Below are 24,324 nucleotides of genomic sequence, written 5' to 3' on the forward strand. Positions count from 1 at the left end.
AAGTCATGGGTCATTTACGATGATTTTCTATCTATCCCCAGGCGTAGTATGTGAGAGTGTTTGGATGTTGAGGGAATAGCGGATCTAGGGTCTGTGAATTTTGCGGTGGCTACACAGTTTCAAGTCAAAGTATTGTTGCTTGTTCATTTACTTTACACCATGTACTTACAGATATTATTCTTAGGAGGTTTTGCTCGTTTCCTTGCCGCCAAGTCTGACTAGGTTGTTGCGCAGATGCTTGCTACGACTAATATCAACTTCCCTCAAATTATCCATAGTGGTATAGCCCTAGGACAAAGACAACCCTAAATTTCACTCTACTCACCTGAAATGTTTCCTCATTTTCGCCTTAATATGCCTCTAAGCTATGCCTTCCCGGTTCAATGTCAAAGCTTTGCCGTTCGTAGAGAAAATAGTTTATCTCTAGGGTACGTCTCAACCAGAAGATATCACACATTCTCCCTCAGCAAATCTTCTTCAACATATTCTGCTCGCCGCGTCTCCAACAAAGACACTAAAGCGTGAATGGTTTAGTGGTAAAATTCTCCGTTGCCATCCGCAACGTCGGGGAGCCCTGGGTTCGATTCCCAGTTCACGCAGCTGAGGACGAGCTTGTTTCTGTTCCTTCTCTTCTTTCTTTCGCAGCGTAATTGGTTTAGTGGTAAAATTCTCCGTTGCCATCCGAGCAACGTCGGGGAGCCCTGGGTTCGATTCCCAGATTACGCATTAAGATTTCTCTTTTTGTTGATATCCTTAATTTTTTAATGGTGTTGCAAAACTACCTAGATTGGCTATGAGGTTGTTGAGGGTCTGGTGGGGAGTGCTACTGGTATCTAGTAAGACGGGCGTGGCGTGTCTTGCCATTGTCAGTTTGGAATTGAATGGATAAGGTGCATATGCTTTTTGAAATGTACTTTTTCTTTTTATATGTCCTGAGTATATATACGTATGTGTATGTATGCTATCTATAAGTCGTGCATCTATATACTTCTAAAAGCGTATATCCCAGCAGCGGAATCTCTCTATCCCACAAAACGTGATGGGTATATGAAACAAAAATCGTAAAAAGAAAAGAGAGCGTAACAAGGACGTATAATCGTAATCTATCTTTCAAAAAAATCCAACCTCAAGAAAGCGCCTAACGAGCTCTCAATTTTCGCTTCTCATCTTACACATGAACTGTGACTGGGCTCTCCTTGCGCTTGATGCGGAACATTTGCAGCATCTCAGTCCAGAATCCAGTGGGAGGGTCGATAAGGTTTGCTTCATAAGCGTCAATCGTTGGTCGCTGCCATACGAGATCAACTTCGCTGGGTCGGATGAATCGAGTGCGCTTGACAACCTTCCAGAAGATGAAGAGAATGGGCGCCAAAATCTGCATGGTGTAGTTGCGGAAAAAGCTCTGGACGTCCCAGGGTATGAATGACATGTATCCGTAACCTCCCACAACCAAGAGCTGGATCACGAAAGCGATGATGGCGCAGTAAGGCTGGCCCCAGCCGACGTATGGGAACGTCTTGCGATCAAGGCCCTGGGCCTTGACTGCTCTGTAGAAGCACAGATACGTGAATGACATGACAAGGTAGTCGATAATTCCACCGGCAGTAATCAGAGTCACCAGCCAGTCAAGCACGACAGCAGACCCGTTTCCAACCTGGAGGAAAGACAGGAACGGGAAGCACATGACGACCAGAAATGCGTTGATGGGTACGCCCTTGCTCGTGCACTTGCGCAGGAATCGGGGAGCTCGGCCTTCAAGAGCCAAGCCGTAGAGCGATCGAGTTGCGCAGTAGGTGTATGTGTTACCAGCAGAGAAAATGGACGTCATCATCAGCGCGTTGACGATATGGGGTAGCACGGAGACTCCCATGTTTTGCATTGCAATGACATATGGCGAAGCCGCAGCAGTGCCACTGCCCTTTCCGCCATTGACGAGCCTGGACAGTGTGCTGTCGTTGTAAGGAAGAATGATGCCGACAGCCAAGGCACTGCCCATGAAGAAAAGTCCAAAGCGGAAGTAAATGGTCTTGAAAGCGGTCTTGATGTAGGTACGAGGTCGCTGAGCTTCGGCGGCCACCATGGAAATATATTCGGGTCCGACGACGGCAAAAGCAGCGCTCCATAGTGCAGTCAAGAAACCTTCAAAACGGCCGAGGGCGCCTTGTGTGTGGTACTCGGCGAAGGCTCCGGGATTGTTCCAGTATCGGAAGCCGTAGGCGTCGTGGCTGGGATTTCCGCCAACCATGGTCACAAAGGTGAAAAAGAAGAGTATCATGATGAGAATCACCTTTCCTCCGGAGAGGTAAAACTCTGCTTCACCGTAAGCCTTCACAGCGAGGACGTTTAGTAGACTACAAATGTAGAATAACCGTTAGCAATGGAATACTAGCAAAAATGAATTATAAGGAGTGTCGGCTTTTTATCTGGCCCTCCCTTGTCCCTATCAAAGGGCGAATACTTACGCATAGCAAACGATGACTGCAGCGCAAATGCCAGCAGTAGGGCCCGGATTGGTGACGCTCTCATCCCAAAAAGAGATGACGAGATTGAGTGCCGTGATCTCAAAGGGAATTAGCAGGGCTTCGTAGATGAAGAAGTTCCAGCCAGTCATGAATCCTAGAGCATCGTCGACCCAGTGGCCGGCGAGTCGGATGAAACCTCCAGATACGGGCATGAGGGTTGTCATCTCGGCGAGAGAGTTGTTCACCAATCCCAGAACAATCGAGTACAGAGCGTATGCCAAGAAGAGGCTGCCTGGCCCGGCCGTGGAAAGTCCACCTCCGATGCTGACGAAGAGAGCCGTGCCAATCGAGCCGCCGATGGCAATGAGCTGAATCTGGCGATTGTTAAGGCGCCGTTGCAGGCCATCAGCATTCTCGACGAACTCTTGAGACGCCGAGTCAGAGGCGTCGGGAGCCTCGAACTTGGGCTGCTTTTCATCCTTGGTAGTCGCCATTTTGCAAATGGGTGGCCAGTAAGTTGGTAACAGTCCTACGTCTTACTAGATCGTCATGAAGAAGGAAAAAACCAACTGTGGCGGTACAAAAGCAGTGTATTGCCAAACAGATCAAGATCAACGAACTAGCGCCACCAAAAGATTAAATCTTTGGGTGAGACGTTTTCGTATGGCCAGAAGAAGAGAAGCTGGGGAATGAAGAATAAAAAACCCAGCAAAGGTGACGGGCGATGGAGGAGTATATGTAGCAAGCATTCATGAGCAGCGCCTGCATCAACGGGCCAGGGACTCGCAGAGTACCTATCGCATCAGGTCCATTGTATGAGTGAATACCGTACTACGTATTTAGCAGCCAACCGACTGGGGACCGGGACAAGAGCGAAGACAAGGCCGAAGACTTAGCATCGCAATGGGATTGGACAGCACCGCGGTGACGGCGTGGGCTATGTGGGGGGAATGCCGAACCAGAAACGCTTCCAATATCATCTCAGGCGATTTTCTGCTCTTCGTCTTGGCAAGCCCGAGGAGCTGCTCTTGACCCAGAGCTGGCGAGTCGCTCTGTGCTCGCTGCTCGCGTCCCCTGCCATTGTCGTTCTTGGTGGAGAAGCCAAGGACAACGCCAGAGGAGAGTTAGCGGCTTTAGGCCCTGCTTAGACTGAACGGGACGAACAGCCACCCACAGAGGAGGGGGCTAAGGATCCAGAAAGCGACCAGGGGGAGGGCACAGTGCCAGATTGCGGTGCTGTACATGTCCGTCCCTGTTTTCGTGGTACACAGCCTTGGTGGGCTAGCGGTTGTTTGATGACATCGGAGAGCAAAGAGATCTGGCAAGAAATTAGAATGTATGAAAAAAATAAAGAGGCTTGGAAGACTGTTTTATAATCAGATAACAAATATCGGTCGAGTGCCCGGTACGTACACGCGAGCTTCCTTGAAGTGTCGTACAGATGGTCGAGGATTTACCTGTATCGACCAGGATCAAAAGCCAGCGAAATCCTCATGGAAAATGACGAAGATCCTTGACCCCCAAGTATTCTATAGCATCCCCCCCTCTGTCAAGGTATGGCTGATCAACGAGACGCCAAAGGAAGTCACATGTGTATCTCAATGACTCGTCCCCAACTTCAACTTACAGATAATTGCCATATCAGGTTATTACACTATGCATAGCTGTTGATTGAACATCAAATACCCCAATCTGGCTTCTCTTGGCCATACTGCCTTGTGTTACGCTGCGAATTCGGCATGGAATGCTGGAACGTATTTCAGCTCGAAGCAAGGTTAGGCATAAGGGTATAGGTAAAAATGATTGCTGCAGCCTGCATTCCGTACCTAGGTAAATGTCCGAGCCTAGAACCCTGGGATCGACTGCACATCCGTCTGAAGCTAAAAGCATCGAAATTGGTATCGAGAGTCGAAAATTCGCACCTCACCGATCTGACAGAAATAGCTGATAGGCGTAGTCTTGATATTTAGCAGCCGTAAGCTACAATGGCATTTTTAGCTGTTGCAGTCAATTACATATCTTGTCTATCGTTTTGAATGAAAAAAAAAAAAAAAAAAAAAAAAAAAAGCCAGGCAAACAGGCGTGTTTCTGGATGCCATTTCTGCAGCATTTGCTCCAAGCAGCAGCGTTTTTGCTGGGCACTGTGCAATCGATGCATGTCACCGTCCCGGCCACGCGACCAAGGGTTCTGGACTCAAGCCATCCGCTCGATCTGGAAAAGCTCAGATCGTGGCTGCATACGTCTGCGAATATAAAGTTGCATGTCGTCGAAAAGAGATCTTGATGGCGTTTTCCCAAAAATACGTATCTACTTTCTCGAAAGCGGTTGAGCGGCTGGTCTGACCTGCTTCCGTCAAAAGGAATCTCGTCGCAGCTCACAATGACGTCACCCCGCCAGAGCCTTGTCTGTGGCTAGACTCGCATCTAGACTAGCGGCTATCGACGATCAGAATGTCCCTGGTCGCACAGTTTGCATACAGTGCGGGATCGCGTCCTCCAGCGGCCTTGCTAAATATCGTATTATACTCGTATCTTGAGGCCTCTAGTCACCGCCTGGAAGCTGCCGATTCCCAACAGTTCGTCTGCTTAGACCGAATGCCGGAAAAGGGAGGCTGTGCCTAGAGCACCCTGCAAGAATAAGGCCGCCGTTGTTGCGCAGCCATGGATACTTTAAAGTAGACTTTGTGCATAAATGAGCTGCATGCGGAGGCTCGATGGGCGCGAGTCAGGAGGAACCGCCCAGCTGCCAAGCCTCAGATGTCTGAGGCCATCACTGTCGTCATCTTTTGCACATGAGTCTTGGAGAACAAGGCAAGGCTAGCTGAGACGAGAGTCAATAATTCAGCAGAGAAAAGGCGACTTTGTTGAGAGGCTGTTTTTTATTGTGGGCTAGAACCCTCCGCCTTTTGGAGCGCACCAATGGCCGGACAGCAAATGCTGTTTAGTCCGGAGAACTTCCATCATGCAGACAACACTGTGCGCTCGGATTTAGCGGCACTATCGCACCGTATGGGACTTCTACTTGAGGGAGACCGCCGCTTGCCGCTAATTTCCCACATCAGCCAAGTTTCCCTATCGTACCCGCAGCATGTGCGCCGATAAGTGGCGGGGCCGAGATCTTCGCACTGTACTACCAATCAGGTGCAGCCTGCAGGACAGCGCCCGTGCCGCAAAAAGTCCCCTTCGGCCAAAATTTCGTCCCTAGTAGCCGATACGTATTAGACGGCGCCGACGTCGTTTCATGTTTTTTCAGCCCTCGAGCAGCGCCAGGGTTTTTCGACGCGAAGGCACCAATAGGCGTTGAGTCCGCCGTAAGAAACGGACGCTAACGGTAAATTACAGCGCAACGCTCGCCTCTCTCTTTTTGGCTGCTCTTTTCATTTCATGGCTTGTGCCTTGCATCTTTTTGCCTGTTTGTCGCGTGACCTCGTGGCTATTTGAACCGAATCGAGTTGCGAATCTTTCTTGCATTGACGATAGAGATTGATCACAGTCATATCATCAAAACGCATATAATATCCATAATCTGACGCTGGAACTCGTTTGCAAAGAGCATCACTGGCCTTTCGCCACCACAGCTTGGAAACTCGCACAGGCAAAAAAATTCTTAAAGCCCACACACACAAACACTCGCGCGCGCACTGATGAGTCAGTGGGTCTATTCTCAAGCTATGCGCCTCAAGTAGAGAGCAATGGGGCAAAAAGAAGAAAAGAAGAAAAATTCAGCCAGGCAAAATACTGTCCTAAGAAAATAAGGAAGAAATCTAGGTGAGAAAAAGCGGCCAGGGAGTAAAGTGTCCGTGTTGTACAAGTAAGCGCATTCTCTTGCCAGTACCTGGACAAAGCTGCTGTCTCAGCGCGTAGAAACGGTCTGGACCGGCGAGATTTGTTAAATCCTCAACAAAAAAGGGAGTAACGTTACGAAATAGGAAGAAATGAACAACTTCTTATCCTAAGCGAGGCCATCTCGAAATCTATTGATGCAGCACCGGAGGTGAATTGCCGCCTTGGGACAATCACATGTCAAACCAAGAGAGAGACCCTGAAGTCGGTGAAAGCAAATTGAGGCTAAACAGCCCACTAGGCAATAGTGCTGGAATGAGAGCGACGATGGTATGAGGCAGACGAAACACAGTATAGGGGAAATTATATGGTTATATAGCCTAGAAAGTGGGAATATTTCTATATCAGCTACAGTAGGAACCAAGAGTAGGAACCAAGAAGTTGTTGATAGGAATTTAAAAAAGCGTGAATTCTAGTGAGGTGTCGTGTAGCTCTAGCAGATTTTCGGCATTGCCTCAGTAGAATTGCAGCTTAGATTCAAGCGCTGTAAAGTGGCAGATTTGAGTCCCAAATAGCAGATAAATCCGACCGTTGTCTTTAATTTGTATGCATTTGACGATTTTGAAGTTCATCAAGATGATATAATGTGATTTTTTCCAAATAAAAAATTCACAAACAAATTGAGATTCTTTATTCTTCATGCAAGTCAAACGACCCTGCGTCTTCATCGTGACAGGTGGGGTAAAAAGGGTTCTCGCACGCTAAAATTTTCAAGCTGAAAATCGTCATCCCACCTTAGGTTGCCGTATCGATAACGAAAATCACAAAAAAGGTAACAAACAAAAGAATCGCCGCGATACCGTACCAGTGACATCTCGGACCACATATCGCCTGTCTGGAGTTCAGATATATACAGATACCTTAGTCTCGTCTGCTATATCATCAGTGCCCGAGTTCCGTGGCGGCTCTGCGATCGCCACGGCTTTGTCTGCCGGTCAAAGCATCACCAACTGCGAATATCAAACCCCCACCATGGCCTCGACGTCCGATAGCAGCACCCTGGCAACGCTGGTTGGCAGTGCTGTAGCGGAGCAGCTCATAACGGCACATGTATCCCATCTCGTGTCTCCTTCAGAAGGGTCAGCTTCAGCTGCATCGACACAACATCCGTCTTCAGAACTCCTCGCCATAGGCTTGGCCGCTCTCGACGCCTTCCTCCAAGCAACGGTTACTGGTCCTGTTCTGCCACCAAGCGAGTCAGCTTCCGTTGAGAAGCTCTTTGTTAGTGCTTGGAACACAAGTCGCTCAGAATCTAATGACTCTGTCGTCGCGCTGCACCAACTGAGAAGGGCCTGCTTAAAGTACCTCGAAGTTGATGGCGTTGTTCCGTATGCTTACATTCCTCACTTGGAGCTCTTCTCTCTCGCTAGATACATTCTCGTCCAGTCCCTAACAGCCGAGACAAAAGACGTATTTGAGCTACCTTCAACTGAAGGAGCTTCAACAAAACGAAGCCTGGCTTGGGAGAAGTTACGTGTCAACGTCTGGCATTATAAAATCATCACTCAGCCAAGCTTGGGCTCTGGATCAAATTTCACGAAAAGTTCACAGTGGAGCGATATTCCTACACTAGCAACCCAAATCAGCAACCAAATAGATGCTGTACGAGGAAGCATTATCGGTAGTGAGGTCTGGGCGACGGAAGAGACCTGGACTCGCGATGAGAAAGCGTTGTTCCTTGTCGAGGCTGCCAACAACTACATTCTGCTTGGACGCTACGACAAGGCAAAGGAGACGCTGAGTGAAGCGGCAAAGGTCACTGGCGTTGCTTATGCACTATCCGGTGCACTGGGAAAGAGGACCAGGTTCCAAGAGCACAACATCAGCCAGCTGGTTGTTTTTGCACGAAGCGCTTCCGAACAAGATACTGCTATTCTAGAAGAGACTAAGGATGAGGACGACCAAGCAGCTGCCAAGCCAGACTCTCTCAAGCTCAACAACGATACCCTACTAGAAGAGATTAAGTTTGCAAGCGAGCGCGTAAAGGACACGGCAGCAGCTGAGACTTTGCCGCCGGCGCTATCCGAGCTGTCACCGGATGACCAGCCACAGCTTTCTGCCCTTGACGAGATTATTCTTCTTACCGAGGCCACTATCAAGGATGCCTTTTCTCCTATGGATGAACTCACATCCGAACAGATCCTACCTTATGCTGTCCGCGTCCTAACTGATAAATCCGTCAACTGGCAGATTTACACACAAGCCCTGCTCGTGCGTTCAAGAGTAGAAATCCACAGGAGCAGGACAGTCGAACGTGGTGTCCTCCAGCTGCAGGCTGTTGCCGATCAAGTCCTCACCGACACTACCTTTTCCGCTCCGGCAAGCCACGAATCTCAAGACATAGACGAATCAGACGTCGTCCCTTCTATTCAGGTCACCGCCCCAGGCCAATCTGCCGCCCCTGTTGATGAATCCAAGCCTACTACTTTCCTCCCCGCCGCAACAAACTCAGAGTCCGCACCCGCTCCTGTTCGTCTTCGTTACATCCACGCTCTATCGACCCCTCCACGATGGCATCTCGAGTCTGAGCTTGCCTACGCCTGGGCTGGCATCGGCTCCATGACATCTGCCCTTGAGATCTTCAAGCGCCTGAAACTATGGGCGGAAGTAGCCCTCTGCTACGCCAGCAGCGCAGCTACCGAGGACGAAGATGGCCGAGGCAGTGGCGGAGAAGCCAAGGCCAAGGGAATCATTCGTTGGAGACTTTTCAACAAGACCGGAGTTACCACGCCTTCTTCATCAGAGCCAGAGGATGAAATCGTTGGCCAAGACGTCAGTCTTCTCAAAGCAGCTGATTATTCGGGTGTGGAGCGACAACCTCCCCCTCCCAACGCTGCTCGCCTGTGGTGCATCCTAGGAGACATCGAAAGCGATCCGGCCCATTACGAGCGTGCGTGGGAGATCTCCAAGCACCGCTACTCTCGTGCCCAGCGATCCCTGGGAGAGTACTACATCGGCCAGAAAGACCTAACAAAGGCTCTGGAAGCATACAAAAAGGCCACCAGCGTCAATAGACTAAGTCCCGACATGTGGAGTCGTCTTGGTGATATCAGCTTGCGCATGGGACAGTTCGAAGACGCGGCAGAGGCATACAGCCGGTCCATCAGCAGCGCAAACGACACCGAGGGGGGTGAAGGTGCCAAAACATGGAGCAACCTCGGCAGCGCCCTGTACAGCTTATACAGCGAGCTGACTGCTCCTGGAAAGGCCAAAGACGCCGACGAGGCTCCTCCTGCTCCAAAAGCCCCTCTTGACGACGAGGACGACGACATTGCCATTGCAGGCTCAGAGGAGAAAATCGCCTCTCGAGATCCCAACAAGCTCCTTGCCCAGTCACTCGCCGCCTACAAGCAGGGCGCTTCCATAGCACACGACAACTGGCGCATCTGGGACAATGTCATCACCCTCGGCTCCCGCATCTACCCCGTCCCCGCCACAGACATCATCCTCGCCATGACGCACATCATCCGCATCCGCAAAACAGAAGACGCCCTCGACGTCGACATCCTCTCCGCCCTCCTCCAAGACACCGTCTTATCAAAGGAAAAACCCTCCACCAGCAGCAACGGCGTCTACGAACCCCCCCGCGGCTCCGTCGAGCGCCTCCTCATGCGTCTCATCGAAGAGGAAATCGTCCCCCTCATCACCAACCGTTCCGACCTCTGGACGCTCGTTTCGCGCCTGCGTGCCTGGCGGCGCGACTATGCCGGATCCATTGACGCCTCGGAGCGAGCCTGGCGCGCGGCCGTCGGCGCCTCTGGCAGCGGCCTCTTGAATGGCGAATCCGCCTCCGCAGACTGGACGTCCAACGAGGCCGGGTGGGCAGAAGTCGTCAAGCGAACTGACGAGCTGGTCTCCGTGCTGGAGAACTGGGGTCCCGACGTTGAGAGCATTGGGCAGAAGTGGAAGGGTAAAGCGAGAAGTGCGGTGCGCAGCGTGATGGGGCGGGCAAAGGCCAATTGGGAAGACAGCGAGGGGTGGAAGACGCTGGAGAATCTCATGGAGGGGTTGAAAATAGACAGGAGTTGAACAAAGAAAAGAATAGAAAGAGATTAGAATAAAAGATAAAATGTAAAGAGAAAGCATAAAGATTTATCTTGGATAGCTGGTGCACTTGACGTCGTTAAAAGGGTGATGTGCTTATGCTTAGTCCATGCTTTATTGAACAAAGATTTAAGGAAAATAGCTCTATGGACATTGAAATTAATGGGCATTATCCAGCCCTGGTAATAAACTGACCTAGATAGGTAGGACAAGGCAGGCGTTTCTTTCGAAGAAGCAAAGGTATACGAAATCTTCCAAGTATCAGATATGCTACACACATATATATAACACTTGCACTTGATTAACTTCAAGCGAACTGCAATTTATAACCATAAAAGGTCCACGTAAAGGAGAGCCAAGTTTAATATAAGAGGTTGTTCAAGTCTATTCGGGTTCTATCTACCGTCTACCTTCCCTCTATAGCCCAAGGCGCGAGAGATCATGACAACATGGGGGTCCTCCACCCCCAGATGCGTTTCCCGCACTCATCCAGGCCATTCCATTCTATTGAGAAGGCCCTCTCTATCGGCAAACCCGAGCATGCAATCATCGCAAGAACGCATCGCAACTTTTCCTGTACCAATCCGTATTTTTCATCACAATTAAAACAAAAAGAAAATAAAATAAAAAACATTCTCTAAGTCGTCAAAAGGAGTAGACGTCATCGAAATGCCGTGATGTAGGGGGTATGTCGAATCGTTTACAGGTCATCCTCGTCGCTGAACACCTCCTCACCACGCTTTCGGCGGGCCATACGGTCTGTAGAGTAAAAGAGTTAGTTAATGCGGACAGAGTCTCATGGTATTGTTTTATAGTGAACTTACCCTTCTTCTTCTTTCGCAGCTCAGCAGAAGACAGCTTAGCCTTCTTCTTGGTGCTGACAATCTTGTTGCCCATGGCGTCGAACTTATCCTCCTCATCGTCATCGTCCTGCTTAAGACGAGGACCAGCACCCTGGCCCTGGACCCAGTTGTGGCCGGAAGGAGTCATCTTGCCGTCCATGACAGCCCAGACTTCCTCAGTCAAGTCCTTGGTGAACTCAGCAGAGTGAGTAATGATGATAACACCACCCTCGAACTTCTTCAGGGCCTTGGACAGAGCACCCAGAGAGTCACGATCCAGATAGTTGGTAGGCTCGTCAAGGACGATCAAGTGGGGTCGCTGCCAAGAGCAAGCAGCCAAGACAGTCTTGACACGCTGACCACCGGACAGACCACGCATACGAGAGTGAGAAACCAGCTCAGCATCGAGACCGAAGTTGGCGCAGTGAGTCTCAATCTCCTTTCGGACCAGAGGTCGGAACTGACCAGAGGCAAGCGCCTCCTTCATATCGACATCAGCGACCATCTTCTGGTGAGAAGCCAGCAGCTCGTTACGGGGCAGCCAAACGTTGTCAGCAGACATCATGGGAACCCAGCGCTCGTTCTTCATGCCGACGTTCTCACCCAGAGCGAATGAACACTCGTACTCGTAGCTGTTCTTGAACTTTCTACGGCCGTTGATGCCAATGACACGACGCTGAGTACCCTCAATCTTGAAGACCTTGTCCATAGCCTTCTCATCGGCCTCGGTGATGATCTTGTTGGCACGGTCCATGGTCTCACGATCCTCACCAGTCTGGAAACGCCACTGGATGTACTCGGAAGGAGTCTTGTCCAAGTGGTTATCAATGTGGGCGAAAGCGTGCTGCTTGATGTAGGCGATACGGATGTTCTCGTGCTGGTAGATCTCACCACCAGTGGGGATGAGCTCACCACAGAGCACGTTGATCAGGGTAGACTTTCCAGCACCGTTGGGGCCAATGACGGCAATACGAGAGCCCAGAGAGCACTGGAAGCTGATTTCGCTGATCTGGGGCTTGGAAGTACCGGGGTACTGGAAGGACATCTTGGTAGCACGCAGGATGGCCTTGGCCTTGGTCTTGACACCCTCAAGGAAACCGGGCTCGGGGAAGCTGAACTCGATCTCAGAGGCACCAAGCTCGTAGTAGGACTTGGCAGAAGGAACACGCTTGACGAATTCCTTCAGGTTACCACGGTAACGCTTAAGCTTGAAGCGCTCGTAGTGAACGATGTGCTGGCAGACGTTGTCAAGGAAGCTTGAGTCGTGAGAGACGATGATGGAAGTGCAAGGAGAGTTAACAAGGTATTCCTCGAGCCATTTGACGTTCTTCACGTCCAAGTGGTTGGTAGGCTCGTCAAGAAGCAGGATATCAGGGGCCTCGAAGACAGCACGGCACAGAGCGAGCTTCATCTTCCAACCACCAGAAAGAGCGGAGATCTCACCCTGGACCATCTGCTCGGTGAAGCCGAACTCGTCCAGGCGCTTCTCGACATCAGCCTTGGAGACATCGACCTTGGCCTCAGCCAGCTTCTTCATGGTCCACTCAATGGTGGTCATCTCAGTATCAGCGGAGTCGAGGTCGTGCTCAACGAAGACAGTCTTGACTTCGCTCTGCTTGGGGAAACCCTCGACCTGCTCGTTGTTGATGGCACGCATGAGAGTAGACTTGCCGGAACCGTTGGGACCGCAAAGACCGTAACGCTGACCACGCTTGAGACGCAGGTGGGTCTGGTTAAGCAGAATCTTGGCACCGTAGGCGAGAGAGAATGTGCAGTTGCAAAGGTCCTCGCCCTCCTCCTCGTCGGCCTCAGTCTCGGCCTCGGCCGCAGCGCCGGGGGAAGTACGCTTGCGGAGAGTCTCGACAGTGCTCTCAGCGTTGTCAATGCCGGTGATGACGGCGACGTAGGGCTTAAGGTTCTCGACCCAGACGACAGGTTCAGTCTCCTTCATGTCGATGAGCTGACCAGCAATGGCAGAGATGTACTCGGCAACAGGGCCCATCTTGGCAAGGAGAGAAGCGTAGCGGGCAGAGAGGACCTCCTTGACCTTGGCGAGGACGACGTTGATATCGCCATCGTTGCGGACCTCGGGGATCTTGCCATCGACAACGTTACCGACACGGTACAGGGTGTCGAGAGCCTGCTTGGTCTTCTCACGAGCCTCGGGATCAGCCAAGTTGTCGTAGTTCTTCTGGAGACCTGGCATCATCTTGGGCAAGAAAGGAGCGACAATGTTGGGGTCGTCGACCAGCTTGCACATGTTGTCGACAATGACAGCAGTCTTTCGCTTGATGGCAGTCTCACGCTCAGCGAGACCACGATCCAGCAGAGGGACCATAAGAGCGAGGGTGGGCTCCTGGACCTCAGTAACGAAGGTGGTGGCACCGAGAAGGTGGACAGTCTCGGGGACGTTCTCGGGCTTAGCAATACACTTGATCAGCTCAGGAATGAATCGCTCGATATCCTTGTTGACGATCAGCTGGCAGATGATCTCCATGACCTTGTAGGCGTGCTCCTTGACCTCCTTCTTGGTGTCCCACATAGCCTCAGAGACGACGGGGATCAACTCAGGGACACGGTAAGAAAGCGGGGCGGGGGCAGTCTTGACAAGAGCAAGGATGAAGTCGAGGGCAGCCATCTTCTCAGGCCACTTCTGGGCAGTGCGGATGGACTCCATCAGGTAAGGCAGAGCAGCCTTGACAGCGTTGCCGTTGACGGCGCCGGCAATGGCCAGGACAGCAGCGTTGGCGGCATTCTTGACAGCGGTGATCTTGTCACCAACGGCGGCAAGGACAACGGGCAGAAGAATGATGAGGTAGGGCTCGACGCCGGCGCCGACCTCAGAGTGGGAAGCGATGGCCTCAACGGCGAGGGCGGCCTTCTCACGGAGAGCGGCGTCCTTCTTGTTGGAGAGAGCCTTCTTGATGTCGTCGATGGTCCTGCAGGAAAACACGCTGTTAATATCAATGGCGGCTAAAATATGGCGGTACAGCGACAAAAAAAAACTTTTCTTCCCAGTGAACTTTCCACTAACGTGGCCACTGAATAGAGGGGTAGCCAGCGGAAACCCCGCTGTGAGTGGCGGGGCACTCGTTGGCCAGGTAGGAAGATTAGAGGCCAAAAAAAGTTTTCCCCGCCAAAGAGAGAAAAAAGAGAGCAAAGTAATGCCAAAATTTGAGTGTATCGCTGGGGACAAACTTACTTCTCAGGGACGGCCTGGTCATCAATGCGGCCATTGATGAAGCCAGCGAGCTCTCCAGCGGACTGCTTAATGTCCGCCGCCTCCTTGGAGACGGTGAGCTTCTGGAAGAGCTCGTCCAGGACCTTGAGGGACTCGGCACCTTCGTTAGGCATATTGGCGGTGGTGTAGAAATAGGGTTATAAAAGTCGGAGGATAAGAGAATCGAAGTCGATTTGAATCTGTCGATATCTACCAAGGGCAGTAAAGACTTTTCAATCGAGTAGTCAACAGAGACGATGGAGGATTCGACTCTGCCTGTTGTTGTCTTCGAAGACGTTGCTCGATGGGGAGGAACCAAAGAACAACTTGTCAAGGACTGTGTAAAATACAAGTCCGAGGTTCGTCGAAAGAGATGACGACCAAATATGAGAAATAATGAAAGGAGATGGAGGTAGTGAGATCAAAGGAGGAAAAAAGGTGGGAGGGCGACAAGTTTTAAAAGGCTGCGGCCGCCCAAGAGCCAGCTTTGAATCCACAACTTTTTTTTTTCGCGGGGCGTGTCGCTAAAATCGGGCAGCCCAAAAAGATTTTTTTGCTGCCCCTCCATTGGGCGCTGAGGCGGGCTTATCAGCTTTATCAGTGCCGCGCTAATCCCGATAGGATGACACATGTGGTGAGGCAAAGGCGGTGAGGCGTTTGGGTACAGAATTTGAGAAAAAATTGCTGTGGCTGTCGAAACAGAAGGAATTCGATGTGCAGCGAATTTTTCTTCTAGCTTTTTTTTTTGCCGCTCGACGGGGTCCCTAGTCGTCCCTAGAGGTACCTTTGTACCCCAGCATTGGCCTCAGTGGCGGAGTTTGAAGTCTGAGAGTTCTCTCCATCTTGCTTTATTGTGTTAAGGAACAGAGTTAACAGATACTGCGTCAACGAAGTATCAACTCCGAGACTGCGAATGGCTGCCGTAGCCCAAGCCTCTCGCATCTGTGGAATTCTATTTGAAAAGGCATCCTCCTTGGCCAAACTCTAGTGACTTTACAAACGTAGCATCTCCTTCTCCCGTTACCTGGCAGTGGCTGAATCGCGAATACCTCCTCTAGATTCAGGGGCGAATGAGTTCAGTCTTTGCAGCTTTTGCCGCCAAAAGCCTCATGCTCTTCTGCCACTGATCTGTACACTACTCGGCTATATGGCGCGGTCATGCTGCAAGTAGGGACTGGTGGGGGACAGGGCAAAATGCTCCCTTGATCTGCCGCCACGCATTGCTATAAGATAGATTGCCATCCCCTATGGCCGATGGTGTGTCTCACATCTCGCCCAGCCGGATCCGCCCCTGCATATGGAGTGGTAAGATGGTGCTACTCCAAGCTTACTGCCAGTTACGAAGGGCCCAAGTACATGTACGCAGTACTTGTAGTCGTCACTCATTGGCCCTTCGTGACATGTACTGCTGGCAACGCTGCTGCGAGTTCTGGTTGGACCTACAAATATGATTTATGCATGGACCGAGGCGGTGTCAGAAGCTCTCGCACTTTATCGGCTTCGCCGGACTAGATACCTGCTCCCATTTGGTACATCCAGCTCCTTTGCAGAGCAAAATAAGACAACAGGACGGCTGCGTTGTCAGTGCATTCTGCCTACTGCCTCCTCGTATCGCTGTGTGTGGTCAGTCTGGGCATAACACTCCGTGCCGAGTACTGGAGATGTCACACTTGACCTACAGCTGCCCTCCTTGTCCATCTTCGCGGTGACGGTGGGGTTGGCAGAAAAAAGGATACTCCCCAAATAATCTCGGCCTGCCATTCCTGTCCAGCTTTGTCGCCACGTTGTCACAGCCAGCGAGCCTCAGTGGCTAGATTTGGGACGGCGTGGAGAACCGTCCCGGGCTAGCATGTGCTCCGAACTGTCTTCAGTCTGTTCTGCGCTGTGCTGCCAGCCTCAGATTGAAGCAGCGCCTCGTCGATATCGAAACGCACGTCTCACGCTCGGCCATTGCAGATACACATCCAGGCTCAGCATCCAGGCAAATCGCATCGCCAATTCCTTAGGTCCATCGCCATGATCCACCACTATCGCGGGGCCCCAGAGTCTGCTGCAGCGTCGTTGCCCATGTTAGATGCGGGCTCACCGACTGTCGGATGCGGCATAGGGCACATATAGACGGGGTTCGCTCGTTGGGCGGATTGGTGAGCTAGCGATAGAATTAGCAATTATCTGGGCTTCCAAGTGAAAGCAGATGTAGGTGCTAGTAGGCAATGAAGTTGCATGTACAGCTAAAAGCGCCTTCAGCTGCCACAACACGAATCCAAGGAAGGTGCGACACCAAGATTCATCCATGCTGACTCATCACGGAATGTCTAGGAGCCGCTTATTTCATTCATTGATTCAGCGTTACGATTCCAGAAATGGCACCGCATTATTCTTGGTGAAGTATTATCAGATCATTGTCTTCCATGTCTCGCAGTTTGCTTTTGATACCAACCTCAGCCCAACCGGACTTCCTTTGTCGAACTCTTGGATCACTTCCCATTGTGTAAATACTGTACTGACAAAGTACACCTAGCATTAATTTTGATAGTAGAAACCTTGTAAAGGTAGACTATTGAGAAAGCCAGGTATCTCAAGATTTTTTTTTTTTTTCTTTTTTCTTTTTTTTGGATTCTCTTCCCCTTCCATTAGCTTGATGCCGTAGTGACTTTAGTTATCTCGGATATCCTTGCCAACCCTGGTCTCACAAATTTGTACTTGTTATCGGTTTTACTTTCATAACTTAGGAAGCTTAGCAAGAGTTTTTTTTTGCAGATATCATCTTAAAGGAAACTAGAACAATATATTGTAGTTAGGATAAGCTGCTTAGGTACTTGCTACAATCATGGGCTATTAGTCGGGAGCTCAAAGAAACCGACACAAGACAGCTAAACTACAAAGCAAGGAAGAAGCTTGAACTTCGCGGTCATGAAGTCATAATATTTTAACACTTGTCCATTGATGGTTTGTTTACGCCTTTTTCAACATAAATTGACACAATGTTATCATACATTCTTAGCGCAAAAAGTGCATGTTGATTGCTTCTGTAGATGCTGCTGCGCTCTGTTGTCACGGCGACATACACTAGTCAATACGTACAGACACAACGCCAGTAGATTTGATGAGAAAGTAGGTAGAGTACAAAATAAAGCGCTTTATCAATAAATAAGTAAATTGTGCGTATTTTTATTCTTCATCAAGCTTCAAAGGTTTGTCTATGTGGTTTGAAAGCTTGTTCGGGCATTTGCTTGCCCACCACCCAACATACGCCACCAAGTGTACCTCTCAGCACTGTGGGCCTCCAGTCTCATAACGTCACCACTTCAACTTTCAGATACAGCCTTCCTTACTTCTTCTTCTCTTTCCCTCTCTCCCATCATCTCATTTTTTTAGCGACAACAAAGCCAGAACTCAATGCTACAGCGCACCTCCAGCTCCATCACAGTACTCAAGGTCTTGAAACCAAGCTACCTGCGAATACACCACCTACCTGTAAGTATCAAGGCACATGCCCACTCAAGCTCAACCACAAAATACCAAAATCAAGATTCTCACAAAATCAACAACAGCAACGTCCTCGCCGCGTCTCGTCGCACCACCTCAAGCCATATTCTTCACACCAATATCTCACCATGGCTTCTTTCTCTTCTTCTTCGTCCTCTTCCAGGCCTCCTAGATCCGCCCAAGGCATCCCCACCATCAACCACCTCTACTCCATCAACCGCCTCTCGCCGCCCCAGCCCTCATCGCAATACGCTCCCCCTCACAAGATCACCCCCAATAAAGAAATCAACGACCGCGTCTGCCTCGTCCGCGCAGACATCACCACCCTCCCTGTAGACGCCATCGTCAACGCCGCAAACACCTCCCTCCGCGGCGGCGGCGGTGTTGACGGCGCCATCCACGCCGCCGCCGGCTCGAAGCTCGTGCGCGAGTGCATCACCAAGTATCCAGACGGCTGCGACACCGGCCAGGCCGTCATCACCGGCGGATACAACCTCCCCGCCAAACACGTCATCCACACCGTGGGCCCCATCTTCCGCAGCTCGAGGGTGAGCCAACCGCTCCTGCAGAGCTGCTACCTGCAGAGCCTCAAGGTCGCCGAGGAGAATGGCTGCTCTAGCATTGCCTTCAGTGCCGTTAGCACTGGCATTTACGGGTATCCGAGCAACATGGCATGTGCTGTCGCCTGTGATGCAGTGAGAACGTATCTTGAGCAGGACACAACGAATCAGATTAAAAAAGTGGTGTTTGTGACATTTCTAGACAAGGATGTGAATGCATACAACAATATACTTCCGTAAGAAGCTCCCAGCTTTCAGTGTGAGAACTACCTACTAACGCTTCGAGAAGCCACTACTTTCCTCCCACAGACCGTAATGGGCTAGAAGAGCCTCTCAGCGAAGACTAAAAGTTGGGCAGAAGGAAACGGAAGCAAAGATTGGTGAACTTTCGGCTAGGACATCTGATTAAATGAAGCACAGGACGAGTGCATATGATTATGATTATGAAGCGTCATGTCACGTTGAACTCGGTTCTTTCTAGGTCTTTCAAAAGGAATTCATGATTAAAAAAGCCAAAATAACATCCGTTTCTCCTCCCTAAAAAATGCAACGCGCAAAGTCATTCATACATTGAGCATCATCACCTGTTCGGCCAAGTCCCCATGTCCAAGCTCAGTCCACGACATACAAAAGAGTGCGACCCTGCTCTGGTAGCATTTCATCAAATCAGAACCATATGGGTATATATACGCCCTCTTTAGACCAAAGATTATTACACACAGTCGTCACTCCTTTGCTGCACTTTTCACGCCAAGCCCAGTTGCTTAGCTACCACCGCTTGGGCCACCTTGTGCTCCCTTGTTCTTCTTTCTCCGTCTTCTCTTCTTCCCCCCTTGAGAAGGCTGTCCACCCTCAGCTGCAGCTCCACCAGGACTGTCAGGACTAGCATCTTCGGCTTCAGGCTCTTCAGTGTCAGCGCGTGCAAGAGGTTCCGGTGTTGCGGCTTCAGGAGCCTTGGATGATGTATCTTCAGGCGCCTCGAATGGATCTTGCCCTTCACTGGGCTTAGGCGTCACATCTTCAGGAGCATCGGACGGTTCATCTTCGGGAGCCTTGGACGATACAGCTTCAGGAGCCTTGGGGGCTTCAACTCCAGGAGCCTTGGAGGATGCGCCTTCAAGAGTTTCTGTTGGCAAATCCTCAGGAGCCATGAATGGAACGTACTCGGGAGTCTCAAGGGGAGCACCTTCTGGAGCTTGGAAGGGCATCGCTTCAGGGGCTTCAGGTGGTATATCGTCAGGCGTCTTGAACGGAACATCCTCAGAGGAATCAAAGGCGATGTCTTCTGATGACTTGAAAGGGGCATCCTCGGGGGCTGTGGATTCATTGGTGGCTGGTGCATCTTGAGTCTCTTCTTCAGCCTCCGGTTCAACCTCCGGTTCAGCCTCGGATGAGTGTGTAAAAGGATGCGTAGGTTCCTCGGTTAGCTGAGCCAATTCTTCAGACGGCTTGACTGGCTTTGCAGATTCTTCAGTAGTTTCAATCAACTGTCCGGAGCTGCTCTGGCCTGGTTCCTCTCTTGTATCACCCGATGTGCTTGCATGCTCATGTCCCGCATCCTTTGCAGTTTTACCAGCAGGGTCGCTTTCCTCATGTGTAGATTCAAAGTAGGAGGTTTTGAATTCATCGTGGGTGCTGCCATCTCCAATTTTGGTATCCTGGCTGGTCGGATATTGGACATGATCACTAATATCAGACAGCATAGACCTTAGCTGGGCGATCTCACCTCGGAGCTTCTTAATCTCAAGAACAGCTGGGTCCACCTCCAAGTTGGGTTTGACAGCCTCGCACTTCTTGGCCCAGCCTTCGTCTCCAAAGTCAACTTCGTGTGCCAACTGCTCCCACTCCTCAATGATATCATCATCTTCTTCTCCACGAGCCCGATTGCGGCGGATAGCGTACGCAGTACGAGTCTCGAAGAAGGCTGTGATCAAGAGAAGTGGAGAATACAAAAAGCCCATGACGCAATCATTGACAAATTCGTAGAGCTTCTTGCTCATCCACCATTCAAATAGAGCCGAGATTACAATCTCTATCAAGTTGAATGGAGCAATATAGACATTTTCATCTGGGGCCCGAACAAATTGCATTGTCTTTTGAGCGAAGAGGGCCAGATATTCATCATCCGCGTTGTCATAGATATCCTCATAAGCAGAGTTGTAGAGTGCAATGAGGATATTGAGAAGAATGACCTAGCGATGTATGTTAGCAAAGAACATCGAGACGATACTGTTGAAATTGGGCTGAATAAACGTACCATGACGATGAATGTAAAACAATAGTACAGAATAGCACCCCAAGGTGGCCCGAAGCTATCGAAGCCATCAAACTCTGGGCTGCCAAGAATAGCTCTCATCATAGACTCAATGATGAACACTACATCATCAGCCACATTGTCGTCGGTAAGATCAAGGCCGATGAAAGCCTGCAAGAAGCCGATAATTATGACGATGAGAAGAGCGAAAAATATCACAGACTCCTTCATCATGACTTTGAGAACCACGAGCATTGCGCCAAAGAACCTGAAGCTGTCCAGGTAGAGCAAGAGGCGGCACCAAAACATGGGGGCCGTAAAGGCCAGAATATTGTATCCCAGGGTGCTGTAGTACATCCGACCATCCGTGTGAGTTGCAAAGGTCAAGCCAATGATGCGGAATATAAAAGAAGCCGTCAAAAACGCATATAAAATAGCATTGAACGCATTCCAGAACCCCAGAATCTGAGGTCCGGCTTTGTAAACCTTGAGCAGTTCGTCGCAGACATAGCCAAGCGTAAAAGCGTACAAGGCTGCTTCAGCGATATCGATGACGCCACTAGCGTTGACGGTATTGATGGCAATTGTAAAGAGGGCAAGATAGATGAGCGAGAACAAAATCTGGGCAAGATTTTGGTTTCTGGGGCTGCGCATCCGGTCCGGGTCCATATGAACAAAGAATCTAGTATTATCCTTCTTATCATAATCCACGAAGACGGACGGATCGTTCTCGTCTTGGACTAGCCAACCACGCCATAGATAGCTGATGCATTTCTGGTATCCTGAAGATCCAATGACTCGAACGGCGTGCAAGTCAACGGCCTTTTCAATTACATTGACGGGAGGAGTTGGAAGGCCGTTTGCAATATACGAGTATCGACGCAATAGCACGGAGTGTAGGAGGTACGCAGTGTCCTCTTCTTCCTCGATACTAGTCTCGTCATTAGCATGTTAGACAAGGTAATGGATACCGACAACGAATTGTCTCTTTAATTCACGTACAGAGCCTTTGCTATGACGCCGCACGCTTCTGCTCGGAGATTGTGCAGACTGGCATCCCAGAGCTCGACATTGGCTTCATGCGTGAACCAGCGTTGATTGACGAGCAAAGAGTAGACCTAGCACGATCAGTGGGTGATGTCCGCAATAGATGGTAGCATGTTTCCAAATATATCCACGTACCACACAACCCTTGTTCTCTTGACCGCCTGCTTCCTTGGCAGCCCGAACCACGTGTGGCGTGATGATGCGGCTGTGTGCTTCTGTGATTCGACTTTCTTCCATCTCGCACGGCACGCACTCTTGGACCAGGTGCCTTAGCCGAAGGCATACTTTTGTAACTTCGGCCGGGACAATGGCAGAGTCTATTTCCTCATTGCGAATATGGGGAAGAACTATGGCCAGGGTACCGAGCTCTTTGTTAGCAGGGCCATCTCCAGGGCACGAGACAAGGACTAAAGTGCCATTGAAGGGGCTTTACTTACGAGCACGCTCTTCTTCGTGAAGCCAGTGACGGCCAGAGTGGCTGCCATGTCTATTGAAGCCAAGGAGGCGATCAATGTTGCGCCAGCGGTTGCTGCGAGGCATGACGACGACGATCGAGAGACGGTGAGCGGTACAGCGGATGCAACAAAATGCCCAGGCGGCTCAGAAGCCTCGCGGCCGTGTCAATTCGCCGTGCAGGTCAAAAAATGAGTACAGAATGCTAAAAACAGCGAGCAGCAGACACCAACCGCGCGGCGGCGAAGAAAAAGCTGAGGCACTGCAGCAATGCAAGCTGGGTTGAAGGAGCAAAAACGAGGTCCAACTCGACTATGTAATGCTGTCGGGTCACCTTGTTTTTAGCGGACAAAGCGATGGATACCTTACCACTGCCCTAGCCAGGGAGCAGCGTCTAGTTTTGCTTAAGCTTCACGGCACCGGCAGGTCGTGCATTAGCTGATAGCAGCGTGAAAGCCGCCTGAGGAGGGCCTGAACAGCGCTTATCGCTGTTATGCAGCTACAGCCGCCAGCCGCTAGCACCCCGCATGACGCAACAGCACCGCCAGCTGCCTTTCCTGGAGCAGCCTAGCATCGGCTTGCTGCCAGCATTAGCGCTTCTTCAGCGTCTCTGGCAATCGACGATGGCTCCTGTAGACGGCGAATTGAATGCTGGAGGGATTGAGCATCGAATTTTCTAATGCCCCGTTGCTGAGGTCATACTGTAAAAGTTGGGCGCTAACGACAATGATTCGAGCAGCATACCGAGGTCGTATCTCAGACTGCTGCCCGTTAATTAAAGACTCATACATTGCCGCCGCGCATTGCTACCCAAGGCCGCAAAGCGCAGCAAATCATGTCTGCCGTGCTGCGGCCTGTCGGATGTTATTTTGCCCAATGTCGGATCTGGGCAGCTTCTCGGGCTTCCAAGAGGCTCAAGGAATCCTGCACGCTCTCAACTGATTCGAGCCAAGCCATGTGCTGCAGAATGTTACATGTGAGGGAGAGGCCGCCTATGAGACACTTTGGGTGAGACACATGGCTCTGCGGTTGGGCGAATTAGACGCATGTTGCACGGCTGTACGAGTAATTGAATGCATGAAACTGTCGCATGTTTTGCTCCGGTGTCACGCATGTTGAAAATATCTGGCGCCTCTTCGGTGGATACCGGGTAGATATACATAGTAATGTATGCAGCTGCCAGAGGGATATATCGTGATCGTGGTGCCATATCATAGGTGCCGAATGTGGTGTATGTTGTGATTGGAAGACGAATATGCCTCACTATTTGCTATCTGGCAAGTCGTCAGTGTCAGAGGCATCATGCATATCTGTGTATCTGACACTACCTAAGTGTAGTTGGAGCCGGAGTATCTTCACAAGCGGGTCAGTATTAGCCGCTGCATGGAGATCAGCATTTGATGGTCCATGGTATTCTCGAAATTCCATTATATTATCGATACAGTAGGTACTCAGTAGGTACATGTACATGCATGCACCCAAGGTTTCTAGTCTCTCGAAGAAGTTAATAGAACAAAAGACGACTACGAAATGAAAGGGAACTTCTCACGTTAGAAGACACCATATATAAAGGTTATACCTAGTTCTATTGATATCTAGTACTGAGCTAACATAAAACCATAAGTAAGGAATATTGTACTACCCCTAAGCCATTTCTGTGCCGATTGTTGCGAGAACGTTTAAGCAATGCAAATCATAGACTGCGCAAACTGAATGGGAAGTCCATTGGAGTCAAGAGGAACATGACCGCAGTTACCAGCCACTCCAGTGCCCTCAGTTGACACACTGGCGATTTCGTTCTGACAATTTGTATCAGAAAACATCCGGCAGTTGACATCGTTGGAAAAAGAGCCTCTGGCAGCAAATATAGAAGTGAATGCACTAAACACAAAGCAGTTTCCTCCATTGGTAGGAACATAATTGCCCAATTCGCCTTCACAGTTGATTCCATTGTAAAAAGAAACGCAATCTCCGAACCAGGGGTTGCAGGCTTTTGCGTGTGAGCCGCCAGCTGCTGCTGCTATGACGAGGGTAAGACTGAACTTCATGTTTGCGGGAGAATTGGGCTGCAATACGTTAGTAAATGGATTCCTATAAGAAAGATCCAATA

At 50.3% G+C, this 24,324-nt stretch overlaps 6 protein-coding genes across 6 annotated transcripts; 2 read left to right on the forward strand and 4 right to left on the reverse strand.

Moving 5' to 3' along the window:
• Nucleotides 1-1,168: 1,168 nt before the first annotated feature.
• Nucleotides 1,169-2,956, reverse strand: TGAM01_v205313 (hypothetical protein; the record flags this gene model as incomplete). The annotated part of the gene is made up of 2 exons (XM_018803300.1): nt 1,169-2,351; nt 2,463-2,956. The coding sequence occupies 2 exons, from the start codon at nt 2,954-2,956 to the stop codon at nt 1,169-1,171; spliced, it is 1,677 nt and encodes a 558-aa protein (XP_018663338.1).
• A 4,321-nt stretch (nt 2,957-7,277) lies between these two features.
• TGAM01_v205314 (hypothetical protein) lies at nt 7,278-10,334 on the forward strand (the record flags this gene model as incomplete). The annotated part of the gene is made up of 1 exon (XM_018803299.2): nt 7,278-10,334. The coding sequence occupies one exon, from the start codon at nt 7,278-7,280 to the stop codon at nt 10,332-10,334; it is 3,057 nt and encodes a 1,018-aa protein (XP_018663337.1).
• A 715-nt stretch (nt 10,335-11,049) lies between these two features.
• On the reverse strand, nt 11,050-14,545 carry TGAM01_v205315 (elongation factor 3; the record flags this gene model as incomplete). Its single annotated transcript, XM_018803298.1, has 3 exons — nt 11,050-11,108; nt 11,174-14,130; nt 14,394-14,545. The coding sequence occupies 3 exons, from the start codon at nt 14,543-14,545 to the stop codon at nt 11,050-11,052; spliced, it is 3,168 nt and encodes a 1,055-aa protein (XP_018663336.1).
• A 3,483-nt stretch (nt 14,546-18,028) lies between these two features.
• TGAM01_v205317 (hypothetical protein) lies at nt 18,029-18,700 on the forward strand (the record flags this gene model as incomplete). The annotated part of the gene is made up of 1 exon (XM_018803297.1): nt 18,029-18,700. The coding sequence occupies one exon, from the start codon at nt 18,029-18,031 to the stop codon at nt 18,698-18,700; it is 672 nt and encodes a 223-aa protein (XP_018663335.1).
• A 524-nt stretch (nt 18,701-19,224) lies between these two features.
• TGAM01_v205316 (hypothetical protein) lies at nt 19,225-22,301 on the reverse strand (the record flags this gene model as incomplete). Its single annotated transcript, XM_024549618.1, has 5 exons — nt 19,225-20,652; nt 20,718-21,645; nt 21,717-21,832; nt 21,897-22,108; nt 22,199-22,301. The coding sequence occupies 5 exons, from the start codon at nt 22,299-22,301 to the stop codon at nt 19,225-19,227; spliced, it is 2,787 nt and encodes a 928-aa protein (XP_024405651.1).
• A 1,592-nt stretch (nt 22,302-23,893) lies between these two features.
• Nucleotides 23,894-24,262, reverse strand: TGAM01_v205318 (hypothetical protein; the record flags this gene model as incomplete). The annotated part of the gene is made up of 1 exon (XM_018803295.1): nt 23,894-24,262. The coding sequence occupies one exon, from the start codon at nt 24,260-24,262 to the stop codon at nt 23,894-23,896; it is 369 nt and encodes a 122-aa protein (XP_018663333.1).
• Between the last annotated feature and the right edge of the window lie 62 nt (nt 24,263-24,324).

Source organism: Trichoderma gamsii (assembly GCF_001481775.2).
Source record: "Trichoderma gamsii strain T6085 chromosome Unknown Scaffold_16.2, whole genome shotgun sequence".
In the NCBI taxonomy this organism is placed as follows: Eukaryota; Fungi; Ascomycota; class Sordariomycetes; order Hypocreales; family Hypocreaceae; genus Trichoderma; species Trichoderma gamsii.